General features: G+C 51.5%; 1 protein-coding gene across 6 annotated transcripts in view; it reads left to right on the top strand.

The window, feature by feature from the left end:
• Positions 1–244: 244 nt before the first annotated feature.
• Positions 245–13,177, top strand: part of Tns1 (tensin 1) — a 229,143-nt gene continuing 216,210 nt past the window's right edge. For all 6 annotated transcript variants that reach the window (XM_041650703.1, XM_041650702.1, XM_041650701.1 and 3 more), the window contains exon 1: positions 245–477. In XM_041650703.1, the coding sequence (XP_041506637.1) occupies positions 322–477 (156 nt within the window). In that variant the 5' untranslated portion in view covers positions 245–321. The remainder of the gene's footprint in view (positions 478–13,177) is intronic.

Below are 13,177 nucleotides of genomic sequence, written 5' to 3'. Positions count from 1 at the left end.
CGACGCTCTCTTTCTCGCACTTCTAGCTCAGCTTGTCCCAGGGACCACGCTGCTGCCCCTCCCGCGTTCCCGTGCCTTCGGTCCCCTCCCCACCGTCTGCCTCCAGCGTCCCTGTCGCCGCCCCTCGCAGGGCCCCCGCACTCCCACTGCCTGGCTGAGTCGCGGCGGAGGCGGAGGCGGACTCCGACGGGGCGGGCCGGGGGCGTCACCCTCCTTCCCCACGTCGCAGACGCCCGGGGCCAAGAGGTGGCTGGGGCTGGGGGCGGACCGGCTCGCGGGTAGTCCGCGTCCCCGCCCCGGGCCCGCCGGGCGCCGGGCCGGATGGGCTGCACCGTGAGCCTGGTGTGCTGTGAGGCGCTCGAGCCAGCGCCCCCCTGCGGCCCGCAGCCCCCCGGGACTCCGCCGGGCCCTGAGCGGCCCGAGCGCTGTGAGCCCGGGGGTGCGGTGCGAGCCCAAAGGAGGTGGCTGCTGCTTCAGGTAGGTTGCTGCTAGCTGGGTGCGGGCAGCGGGCGCGGCAGAGCCCAGTCCACTTGGGACAGTAAGGAGTCTGGGAAGGTGTGGGCTGGAACGTGGGAGGGCCCTGCAGCCAGCTCCGTGGAGGTCACACCTGGGCTTCTGGTGTCCTTGAGCTTCGGGTGCCTTAGAAAGGCGAATACCTGTGAGACGTTGGGGGCAGGTTTGTGATCAGGCACTGCCGAGATTGAGGCGGGAAGATTATAATCCAGGGCCAGCATAGTGACATCGTTTCTGAAACAACCTGAACCCGAATCAAACCTAAAACAAAAAGCAAAAACAAACAAAAAGAAAGAGGAAAGAGAAAGTGGCAGAGAGAGGGAGGCAACAGACATGGGGAGGGGAGGGGAGGGAGAGAAGGGGAGCAGGCAAGAGACAATTAGTAATTAGTTTAGTTCAGGTGAGAATTTGGAACCATCAGAGGGTGCTGGGTCAAGGAGGGAAAGGTTAACATCCCCTTAGCATGGGTGGGGAGGCAGAGTGGTGGTTGTCCTGATCTCTTCAGAGCCAGCTCGACCCGCGGCCTGCAGCAGGGTGTGAGGGCAGGGAAGCCAGCGGAGGCTGCGGGGGGGGGGGGGGGGGGGGGTCGGGGCGGGAGGGGTGGGTGGCATGAGGAGGGTGCATTTAGCTCTGCATCCCCTTTCTCCTCTCTCCTTTTCTGACTGAGTCTTAGAACCTGGATGTGGGAAATGATCAGAGGCAAAATAGCGATGACCAGCAGGTGATTGATGCGGGTGGGCAGGCTTTGTGTAGCCTTTTTCTCCTGGAGAAAGACAGTGCTTTGTATTAGTAGGGACTGGCCAACTCTACTCCAGCCCGGCAGGGCCACAACCGCTTTCTCCAAGGGGGCAGGAGGAGCAACCTCATGGGATTGTCTGCTGAACTATGGTCCTACAGTTCTTTTTCCATGGGAGGCCAGCAGAGTCAGGGTTTACTCCAAATGCATCCTGCACCCACATTTCAGTCCCTCCTTATGGACAGCAGGGAGGTCAGTGTGACTGTGTGTACTTATGTACACGTTTGCAAAAGTGTGTCTAGTGCCTTGGAGGCCTCTCTGCACGTGACTGGCTGTCCCTCTGGGGCACAGATGAGAACCTGTTTGTGGTTTTATACCACAGCCACAGGTACAGGGTTGGGAACTTGTAAATGAAGTACTCTATCCCGCAAGGCAGTAGACGGTGACTGGGCATGATGAGGGACAGGTTTGGAAATGGAGCTGTCATCTGTATCCCAGTGACTGGTGCCCTAGCTGAATTCTCATGGAACCTGGGGGAAGGACTTAGGGAACCTGGGAGTAGGAATTGGGCATTCCACATTACTGGTGTGGCAGGGCAGAGGACTGGGGTGACTTGATTGAGCTCTTAAGCGGCAGGTCCCTCCAGAGTCATTAGGATAGCTTCCCTCCCCCTACCCCCACCCACCCACCCAGCTACCCTTGGCTCAGAGCTTCCCACTCCTGTCATGCAAGATGTCTGGGGGAGATGAGACAGTGGCCCTTTCTATCTCAAATTCTGGGCTTTCCTTTAAGGGGTAGGTCTGAGCTGCTCCGTGGGGTTTGGGAATTGGAGAGCCCTGGGAGGTATCTCACACTCCAGGACGTACTGTTGCTCTTGCCTCCCCTGGTTGGCTGAGACCATCCACTTCCTTGTTTTGCTTGCTGCTTTTCAGACAGGTCCCCAACCCTTCTCCTCTCTTTCTGCCTGTGGGCTTAGGACTTTTACTCCCTTCCGCTCTCCCTGCAGCCAACCTTGGCATGGTGCAGGATGCCCATTGGACATGTGAGGGTGGGCAGGGATGGGTAATTGGGGCTGAGATCTGGGAGAAGAACCAGGGGCACTGGAGGTTGGTGACTCAGGGGAGGAGGAGGGAGGGATTTTGCTGTTGCATGTGCCCTGTGTTACAGCGACAGGAATAGGGATGTCTGTGTTAGGGGACAAGTGTCTGTCTGCATTTGGATGAGCTGGTTTTCCAGTGGCCTCTTGGGAGAGCTTGCTGTGACTCATTCCCTCCCTTATCTGCATGGATAAGGCTCCATCTCAGCCAAGTGCCCAGGTCCTGGCTCAAGCAGGGGCTTCTGGGCGGACAGCTCCCTTTCTTAGCCAGGAACCCATTCACAGGTAACTCTCAGGAGACTATGCAGCCCAGGAAAAAGCAGCCGGTGCCTATCACTGGGGCCCTTGCTGGTGGAGGTGTGATACTCACGTTCTTGTTCTGGATAAACATCTCTTGCGCTTTCACCCTCACAGGAACCCAGCTCAGAAGCTACCACGCATCTGGGCTGGCAGCCAGGGCCCTCCTACTGCCACAGACACGTGCCAGCCGCCATTCCTGCCTGGCCCATTCCGTGGGCCAACTTCTTACCCTGAGGCAGCCTGGGCTCCTGTCTCTGACTCCCTTCTCAGCCTTGCTGTTCTGCTCATGAGCCCCTTTTGCCCACTGTGGCACCCCTATCTTCTATGCAGTTGTCTTCCTCACTCTGCCGAGGCGCCCCCTCTCCTTACCCCCACCCACTCTGTTTCTGCAGTTTTTATTACGCCGCCACCCGTCAGGCCTGAATCTGAGTCCTGCCCCTCCTCCCTGTTTGGAGGGTGCTGCCTGCTCCGGCTTTGCACTGTCTTGAGCTTGGATCCTATACTCCTCAGCTGACTTTTTAAAAATTATTAATTAAAAAATTATTTTGTGTGCGCTCTGTGCACATACCATGGTGCATGTATGGAAGCCAGAGAACAACCTGTGGGAGTCCCGTCTCGCTTCTATCATGTGGGTCCCCAGGATCAAACTCATGGCATCGAGCTTGGTAGCAGGTGCCTTTGCCAGCTGAACCGTCTCATGGCCCTCCGCTGGTTTCTTTGTCCCTCACAGTTTGTACATGTTGAGCCCTCCCGAGGCTCCTATGTGGTCCCGATGAGGAACTGGCATCCCTCCTGAGTGTTCCCGCCAAGCTTCTCTGACCTGGGCGCCAAAGGGCCTGGCGGGCATCTCTAAGTGCCAACCTCGCCTCCTCACTCTGTGCCGTATCCAAGACAAGTGGGTGCTTGTCTGATAGTGATGGGAGCTGCAGAAAGAGACGTCAGGCTGATTCCTCCCTCCTAAGGCCGTCCTTTGGGGCTACTCCTCTGGCCTCTGCTTCTCCCAGCCTGGAGTACCCAAAGGTTAGCAGTCCTGCAGTCACCCCTGTCGTGAGATCCTATAGGATGGCCAGTTCTCTGCTTAATCCAGTTCCCAGTCCTGTGCTTAGCTTGCTTCCCTTTCTTCTCACTTACTAGAATTCTAGAGCTCCGGAGCTGAACAAGGCCTTAATTCATGGTTCTGAACCTTAGTGGCCACAGCTCCTGCTGAGAAGGTGACGGAAGCTACGGATGCTCTTGTTCAGGAGCAGTGTATGCATGCCCACACAGCTGTTGCACACACAAACACCGTCGTGTGTCTCTCCAAATTTACCCTGGCTCTGCTCCACCTGCTTTGTGTTCCACACATAAGCACCCCAAGGCCCAGAGAAGGGAAGTGACTTCCCTAATGTCACACCTCCCATGCATGCCAGAGCCACCGCTTTGTCTCACTCAGGTGTCCTGGCCCCAGAGGGGTAGGAGTTTTGTCCCCCAGTGCAATTTTTGCTTTTTATCCCCTGCAAGATAGGAGGAGCCTGATTGTTCGTTTGCTCCATGGTGTTTCAAGTAGTTTTGAACAGGTGGCACCAGGTGAGGAGCAGGGAACAAGGCAGAAATCAGACAGCACTTGCTCTTGCCCCAGGGGACCGTCCTTTGGGGGGGGGGAGAGATGAAGAGGGCCGGCATGAGGACCCAAACAAATGGTCCTTCCCTGGTAACTGTGCCAGGAGTGATGGGGGTAGAGGGGCAGGTCAGCCTGTCATGTGATGGAAGTGGAGTGACTGGCAGAGGGAGGAAGTAGGGCTTCTGCCGGGGCTGGGGCAGAGGGAGGGAAGAGAGAAGGTCCAGGGGAAGGAGCACCATGTTTAAAGGTCCTAGGATGGACGGTGGTGGGGCCTTCCCACAAAAGTTTCGAGACTTTCTGTAGCTACTCTGGCTCCCTGGGAGCCCCTGATCTGGGCCACAGTTGTGGTGGGAAAGGAGATGGTGATGAAGGAAGAGTGAGGCCAAGGCTGCCTAGGATCGGGACACAGAGGGAGAGTGGAGTAGAATAAGATAGCTGAGTGATTCCTCAGCTCACAAATATGGTGGCCTATGGAGCTCAACACATCCCCGGGTTCAGTTAGAGTATTTCCCAGAAGTCTGTGCAGGCTCCCTACTAACTCAGGTATTTGCATCTTGGTGCTCCACACGCAGAGTGAAGAAACAGAGCCTTTGGCATGCCTGTGATTCCAGCTGTTCTTGGGGCTGAGGCAGGAGAACTGTGAGTGAAAGAAGGGACAGACTGAGCTATATAGTGGGGTCCTGTTTCCAAAAAGGGGGGGTTGTCTGGGGGATATATCTTGGTTATAGAGGACTTTTCTAAATATAGAAGGTCCTGGGTTTGATCACCAGTTGGGGGATGGGGAAGAAGCCCAGCTCTCCGATGCCCCCCTTCCTGCCTCCTACTGCTCATTGATTTCCCCTCAAAGCGATGTTCACTCTCTTGCCTTCAGACAGCACAGACTGACCTGGTATAGGATTTCTCATGAATAGGATAGAGTGTGCATTTTTGTGTCTGATTTATAATCCACACGATGGCTGTGAATTTTACCCCTGTGCTTGTACATTGCTGTAGCTTGCGCCTTCTCTTGGCTGGGTGGTGTTTCACCATGTGAAGATACACAATTGACATATCCATCCATCTATTGATAGGCTCTTGTGACTAACTTTTCTGTGATTATTTTCATATGTGGCTTTTCGGGATCATATGTTCAAATGTCTGCTGTGTATGATTCCATGTTGATGGTTGTAGGAAGACCCAACAACAATCAGGGGGCGACAGCATTAGTGATATCCTGCGAGGGAGAAGAGACTCTCTGGCACACTAGGGCTTCATCCTTGCAGTAACTGTCCCCAGTCCTATGCAACTCTCTGTAGCCTCAGCCTAGGACTTTGACCGGGGGGGGGGGGGGGGGAGGAAGACAAAGAACTAGAGACTGACACTGTGGTAGGGTAGGTGGCACTCAGCTGACTACCTCCTCCTCACTGTTATGTTCTGTCTTGGGCGGGCCCAGTCCCTGGCAGAACAGGCGGGTATGAGGCTGAGGGTGGGGCCTCATTCCTTCTCTTTCTCCAGATGGGCAAGAAGCCAGCTATTGCCTCCTTGCTTGCTGTATGAACTTGCCAATGTCCCCTGGCAGAGTGTGGTGCCAAGGGCAGGCAAGCTAAGGCAGCCCTCAGGGGAACATAGGAGAGTAGAGGTTTCCATCTACTCAGGAGGTGGCTGGTACCCAGAGTCCGCCCCCTTTTTAGTATCCCAGCTCTGATTTCTTTGTTTCCAGAGACTGGAGACCTGATGCTTCTGAGTAGTTACCTGTCTTAGCCTGAAGAGTCCCAGTGTTTGGAGCCCTATCCCAGACAGGAAAATAGATGAGGCCCACTCTTGTATATCTGTGTACCTCTGTGTGTGTCTCTGTCTCTATGTCTGTCTGTCTGACTGTCTGTCTCTCTCTCTCTTGTGTGTGTGTGTGTGTGTGTGTGCATGCGTGCGCGCCTGCTCACAAGCACATGTGCTGGTGCACCTGCATGAATGCGGAGGCCAGAAGGGTTAATATCAGGTGGTTTTCCTTGATCAATCTCCATCTTCTTTTCTGAAACAGGATCTCACTGGATATGAAGCTCTTTGATTTGGTTGGTCTGTCTGGCTAATGAGCTCCAGGGATCCACTTGCCTCCACCCACTCCTTCCTTGTTGGGATTTAAAGAAGCATGCTACCCACGCCAGAATTTTATGTGGTTTCTGAGGGTCTGAACTCAGGTCCTCATGCCTGTATGGCAGGTGCTTTGTCAACTAAGCCATCTTCTTTGCCCTGATTCCATGTTCCTTTGTGGCCGGTCATGGGAGAGTTGGTGGGCCACTTTGGGAATGTTTGTTCAAAAGACGGTCTCCCGATAAGTCTGTATGCAAGGCTAAGTTTCAGTGATCTTGGTGACCGAGGAGCTTAACAAAGGAACTTAGCACACGAATGCTCAATAAGGGTTGCTCAGTGGATGGAGGGATGCATGGTGAGATGGGTTAAGGCCAAGAATCCTGTGGAAGGAGTGAGGACCCGAATGGAAATACACACCCATGTGGACAGGATTGGGAAGGGCTGTCTTTATTTGATCTCCCCCTCAAACTTGGACTCCACCCAGGCTTGAGTTCTTTGGGTGCTTAGCGGAAGGTGCCTGTGTGAGGATGGGAGCCAGGGTTTGACCAAGGGGATCAAGGGCAGGTGTGGTTGAAGGTCAACAGAAGCACGTGCAGGGTTGAATGAAGTCAGCTGGTAGAACTTTGCCAGGTTTGAAACCACTGAGCTGGGAGATGTGATCTGGCAACCAGCGAGGGCTGGCAATGGGTGGCAGTCATGGGAGACTGGAGAAGGTGTCTCCTGGCTTCACTGAAAACGTTTGCCCTTGCATAGCCGTTCCGGGCATTTCTGCCAGCACCCTTTGCAGGAACTTCTGCATGTCCCTATCCACTCCCATTTCACCCTGCTCATCTTGACATGGCTGCAGCCGGGAGGGTCAAGAGTGGCCTGGAGGAGCCACAGGCATGATCTTCCGAGTCTTCAGATGCAACTGAAGTCCCGAAGTCTGTGGGCTGTGGTCCTGGGTGCCTTGCTGGTTCTGCACCCAGAAGGCTCTCAATTCTCATGTGTCTGCTCTCCTTTTAAGCCTCCAACGCTTCCTCCTGTCTTTTTCTCCATTCACCCATCTTCTCTTTTGCGTGTCCGCTCTTTATCCTGCAGTCACCTAGTTCCCCACTCCCACCTACCCGCCCGCTTCAAACACTGTGTGTGTTCTCGCTGCTTTATTGAGAGTCTCAGTCCGTGTGTGCCAGGGTAACAGAAGATGTGAGGCAGGCGGTTTCTTTTCTTTCTTCCCCGAACTCCGCCACCCTTTTTAAAGTTGAGACAGGGTCTTACTATGTAGCTCTGGCTAGCCTGGAACTTGTTATATACATAGACCAGGAAGGCCTTGAACTCAGAGATCTGCCTGCCCCTGCCAGCTGGGTCCTGGGATGGAAAACATGCACCACTATGTCCGGCTAAGTGTTCGATTTTTAATTGCCATAGTTCATCCTGTTGGGGCTTGGGGGTATTTAGAATGGTGTTTTCAGGAGCTGGGGAGACAAGTCAGTTGATAAAGTGCTTGCTGGACAAGATGACAAACTGAATTCAAATTTCTAGTACCCAGATAAAAAGCCAGACATGGTAGGTGTACCTGTAATCCCAGTGCCGTGGAGGCTGAGACAGAAGGATCTGGATGCATATTGGCTGGCTCGTCTTGCTGAATCGATGCGCTCCATGGTTAATGAGAGACCCAGCCTCAGAAAAGGTGGGGGCTGGTGGGATGGCCCAGTGGGTAAGAGCACTTGCTGTATAAGCATGAGGATCTGAATTCAGATTCCAGCACTCATATAAAAATCGAGGCAAAGCCACACACACACACACACACACACTGTAACACACACTGTAAATACACACATCCACTGTAATACATACATACACACTGTAGTGCGTGCGCACGTGCACACACACACACACACACACACACACACACACACTGTAACCCCACTGTCATGGGGAGCAGAGACAAGAGAATTGGTGAGACTTGTTGGCCACTAACTTAGCTCCAGGTTCAGTGAGAAAAATCTTATGTCAAAGAAACAAGGTGGAGAGAGATAGAGCAAGAATCTAGCATCCTCGTCTGACTTCCCTGAGTATACCTGCACATACATGTACACATACACCTTAAACATGTAAGACACCTGACATTGGCTTTTGGCCTCCTTCTGCGCTCACTCCCTACCATGGACACACATACAAACACATGAACATGTATAACACGCACACACACAATTTAGACTTTTTAAAATTTTTATTTATTATTATTGTATCTGGCTGTGGGAGCACACCAGCAGTGGAAATCAGAGGCCAATTGTAGAGTCTGTTCTTGCCTTTCACTTCATGTGGCTTCCAGATGGCCAGCTCAAGTTGTCAGGCCTGCGTATCAACACTTGTTGACACATCTGGCAGCCCATAAACTGCATCTTCTTTTCTTCTTCTTTTTGCAAAGATTATTTTATTTTACATATTGAGTGTTTTACCTTCATGTTTGTAGGTGAACCACCTGTATACCTGGTGCTTATGGAGGTTAAAATAGAGTGTCCAGTTTCCTGGAACTGGAGTTACAGATGGTTGAGAGGTACCATGTGGATGCTAGGAACCGAACCTCCAGCCCCTTGTTCTCTCTCTCTTTTCCTTCCTCCCTCCTTCCCTCCCTCCCTCCTTTCCTTCCTTTCTTCTTCTAATTTTTTGAGACAGGGTTTCTTTGTGTAGTCCTGGCATCCTGGAACTACTTAGTAGACCAGATTGGCCTTGAACTCACAGAGATCTGCCTGCCTCTGTGTTGTAGAAGGAGGAGCGGGCTGCATCCTGCCGCCTGGCTAGTTTAACTCCTGAAATAACTACACAGAAATTGTATTAATTAAATTACTGTCTGGCCCATTAACTCTAGCCTCTTATTGGCTAACTCTCACATCTTGATTAACCCATTTCTATTAAATCTGTGTATCACCACGTGACTGTGGCTTACCGGCAAGATTCTAACCTACGTCCATCTCAGGCTGGAGTTTCATGGCGTCTGCCACACTGCCTTCTTCCCAGCATCCTGTTCTGTCTACTCCGCCCACCTAATTTTCTGCCCTATTAAAAGGCCAAGGCAGTTTTCTTTATTCAATCAATGGAAGCAACACATAGTCAGAAGTACCTCCTACACCACCTCTGCCTCCCAGAGTGTTGGGATTAAAGGCATGTGCTACCACCACCCAGCAATTACAAGGTCTCATATAGGTCAGGTTGTCTTTGAATTCACAATGTAGCTGAGGATGACCTTGAACTTCTAATTGCTGGGATTTCAGGCACAGTTTTATGTGGTGCTGGGGTGAAGCCAGGACTTTTGGCATGCTAGGCAAACACTCTACTACTGGGTTCCATCCCCAGCCAGGAGCTGCATTTTCTTTATCCATCCCTCTATTAATGGGCTTCTAAGTTGGTTCCTTAATTTAGCTGTTGTGAAAAGTGCTGCAGTAACCAGTGGTGCCTCTGTGACATGTGGTTGTAGAGTCCTTTGGGTAAATACCTGGGAGGGCTATAGCTGAGCCAGATGGAGGATCTAGTGTTAGTGTTTGAGAATCCTCCATACTGACTTCCATAAGGGTGTGTAGAATTTCCCTTTTGTCTGCATCCTAACCTTTTATTTCTTCTGTTCTTAATGACTGTCATTCTGACTGGAATGAGATCAAAATTACAATGTATTTTCTCTTGTAAACATATTTATTTATTTTTAGTGTACATGTGCAAGTGTTTAGGCTGTATGTATGCCAGTACCATCTGTGTGCAGAGCCTGGGGAAGCCTGAAGAGGGTGTAGGAACCCATGGAATTGGAGTTACAGGTGGTTATGAGCCACCATGTGGGTGTTGGGGACCGAACTTGGTCTTCTGAAAGAGCAGCCAGTGCATTTAACCTCTGATCCATTTCTCCTGCCCTTTAATGTGGTATTTTGTTGTTGAGACAGGGTCTCACTATGTGACTTTGGCTGGCCTGAAACTCGATTGTAGACCAGGCTGGCCTTGAGCTCACAGAGAGCCCCCTGTCTCTGCCTCCTGAGAGCTGGGATTAAAGGCGTGCTTGGTCACGTCACTCCTGGCTTTCACACTGTAGTTTTAACTTACTTTCTCTGATGGCTAGTGGGAGTGGACATTTTTCCCCAAGTGTTTATTTGCGTTTCCTCTTTTAAGAACTGTCTGTTTATTTCATAAGCTCATTTGTTAATTGGGTTATTTATTTATTTATTCTGTGTGGTGTATGTATGTGTTTGTATGGCTGTATACACATGTGTTTGAGGGTATGCTTGTGTGGGCAGAGGTCAGAGACCAGTATCAGGTTGGCTTCCTTAACCATTTTCAATCTTTATTTTACAAGTTTTTTTTCCAGGTTTTTTATTTGTGCGTATGTTGTATATCTGTGTGCTTCTGCTTGTGTGTGTGTAGGCACATGAGTGTATATGTGGAGGCTCAAGGTTGATGTCGGTAATCGTTTTGAGTTGGTCTTCCACCTTATTCATTGGTATAGGGTCATTCAATTGAATCTAGAAGTCATCTACATGGCTAGTCTCCTTAGCCAGCTTGCTTTGGGGATCCCGTCTCTGCCTTTTGAGACTGGGGTTATAGGTGAACTGCCATACTCACTTGTCGTCTTATGTGGGTTTTTAGGGATCCACAGTGGTACTCAGTGAGCAGTTTAACCACTGAGCCATCTTCTTAGCCCCCACACCTTGATTTTTTAAAGTCTTGTGGTTATTATTTATTTATGTGGTTTGTGGTGTGTGTGTGTGTGTGTGTGTGCATACCACAGCACATGTTTGAGGTCAGAGGCTAGCTTAAAGGAGTCAGTTTTCTCCTTCTACCATATTGGTCCTGGGGGTGGAACTTCAGGTTACCAGCCTTGGCAGGAGGCACATTACCCAGTGAACCATCTCTCCAACCCAGCTACACTGAGTTTCGGGGCTGAGTCTTCTCGCTGAGCCTGAAGCTCACTCACTGGTAAGGCTGGCTGGCCAATGAGCTCCAGGGATTTGCTCCCTCCTCCCCCTACCAGCTCTGCTCCCTCGCTCCCTGCCCTCGATGCTGGGATGGTACCTCTGCAGCCTGGTTTTTATGTGGCTCCTGGGGTTATGAACTCAAGGTCTAATGCCTGTGTGGCAGGTGCTGTGCCAACTGAGCCGCCTTCCCAGCCTTGCTATTTAGTCTTTTGAGTTCTTTGTATATTCTAGATATTAATCTTCTGTCTGATATATAGCTAGCAAGGATTCTCTCCCATTCTGAAGGCTGCCTCTTCCCCTGGTTGTTTTCTTTACTGCCCAGAGACTTTTTAATTTTACGAGGCCCCATTTGTCAGTTGTTGGCACAATTTCCTATGTGATTGAAGCCCTCCTCGGAAAATACTTGCCTACACCTGTTTCTTGAAGTGTTTCTCCTCCCCTTTCCCCTATAGTCTTAGAGTTTCAGGACTTTCATTAGGGTCTTTGATCTATTGGGACTTATCTCTTCACTCAGTAAACATTTCCCTTTGCTAGAACTCTCACAAAAGGAGGCTTGCTCCTGAGCTAACAGCCAGCTCTAAGGGTAGTAACATTAGTCCGTTTCTGGGGGCAGGGTCCCAGTGAGACCCACCTTCCAGCCAGATGTGCTGCCCTTCCACTTCTGTCCTGCCTGAGGTTGTCTAGGAAGCCCTCACAGGGGAGGTTATATTTCAAATGGGATCTTCAGAGACAGTACAGGTGTTCACCGACACCGAAAAGAGGCACAGGCAATTCAGTAGGACTGAGTTCGGAAGGACGGGAGAGGAAGGGTTAGAAGGTGGGAAAATGGCCTGGTAGGAGGGGGCTTGAATGCAGAGATAAAGGGTTTGGCCTTGAGACTCCTGTGAGGCGTAAAGAGGCCTTGGAGGTGGGTGTGGGGGTTGTGGACTCTACGTTTTTAATCTGTTCCAGGCACAGGATAGAGGATCCATGGAGGGTGGGGCATGGGGTGACCGGAACTTGCTGACCAGTCTTTCTCATGTAGGAAGACCACATAGGGATTGTATGTTGTGTGTATTTAAGGGAGGGTGCAGTGTCAGCCAGCAGTTCCTCCTCCTTCTTGAACCTCTGGGAAGGACAGAACCTATCTGCCCTTGTTCCTGACTTCACCTCTATTATAACACCCCCACCCCAACTCCAAGAATGTGGTCCAGGTGGGGTAGGTTGTTGCGCCAAGAACTCATCTAATATGTCTGGCTCTCTGCCTTGTCCTTTTGGCTCTGTTCACCCGCTGCCCAGCCTAGGCGTCACTCCCAGGGGACAGGCCTGGCTTTGTTGGAACCCTGAGACCTGGGTCAGGCATGTGGGTTGAAGGATGGGAAATGGTGGACTGGGTAGGTGTAGGGATGGCAGGACCTGGGTGCCGTGGCAGTCTGAGTGTAGAAATCCTGGACTGGGCACTGCTTAGCCTTACTGGCCATGTCCCTGACATGTTCCTGGCAGGTTGGGAGTTTATGGCCAGAGGTACAGAGAGTAAGATGGTAGTAAAGAGCCCTCTGGCCATATCTACTTTCTCTTGCTGCCTCTGGCCCCACACCCTGGCCTGCTTCTAACCTGGGAGCCCTTCCTCTCCCTTCTTGGTCATGGCCAGCTTCTGTGCTTCAACTCTGTCCCTTCCTAAGTTTTGCAAGGACGGTGGCTTTTCTGCTCTAGAGGAGACTGTGTAGGGTGGCAGCTTCCCCACGGGTTTGTGAATGACAGTGAGTCTAGCGTGGACTTTATAGTTGACTGTGTATGGATAGATGTATAATATAACCTTTTCGTGCCTCAGTTTCCCTCACTGCCCTAGCAGCATTTAGTCCAGTGTATGGCATAATTGACAACGTGTGATGAAGGACAGCTGTCTTTGTGGTCATCATCATCATTGTTATTGCTATTGAGTGACAGTA

This window comes from Microtus oregoni, unplaced genomic scaffold (assembly GCF_018167655.1).
Source record: "Microtus oregoni isolate MIOR12 unplaced genomic scaffold, Mior012 000004F_ref0000308, whole genome shotgun sequence".
NCBI classification, from domain to species: Eukaryota; Metazoa; Chordata; class Mammalia; order Rodentia; family Cricetidae; genus Microtus; species Microtus oregoni.
The sequence above is the reverse complement of the archived record's forward strand: the minus strand, read 5'-3'. Positions and strand labels throughout refer to the sequence as shown.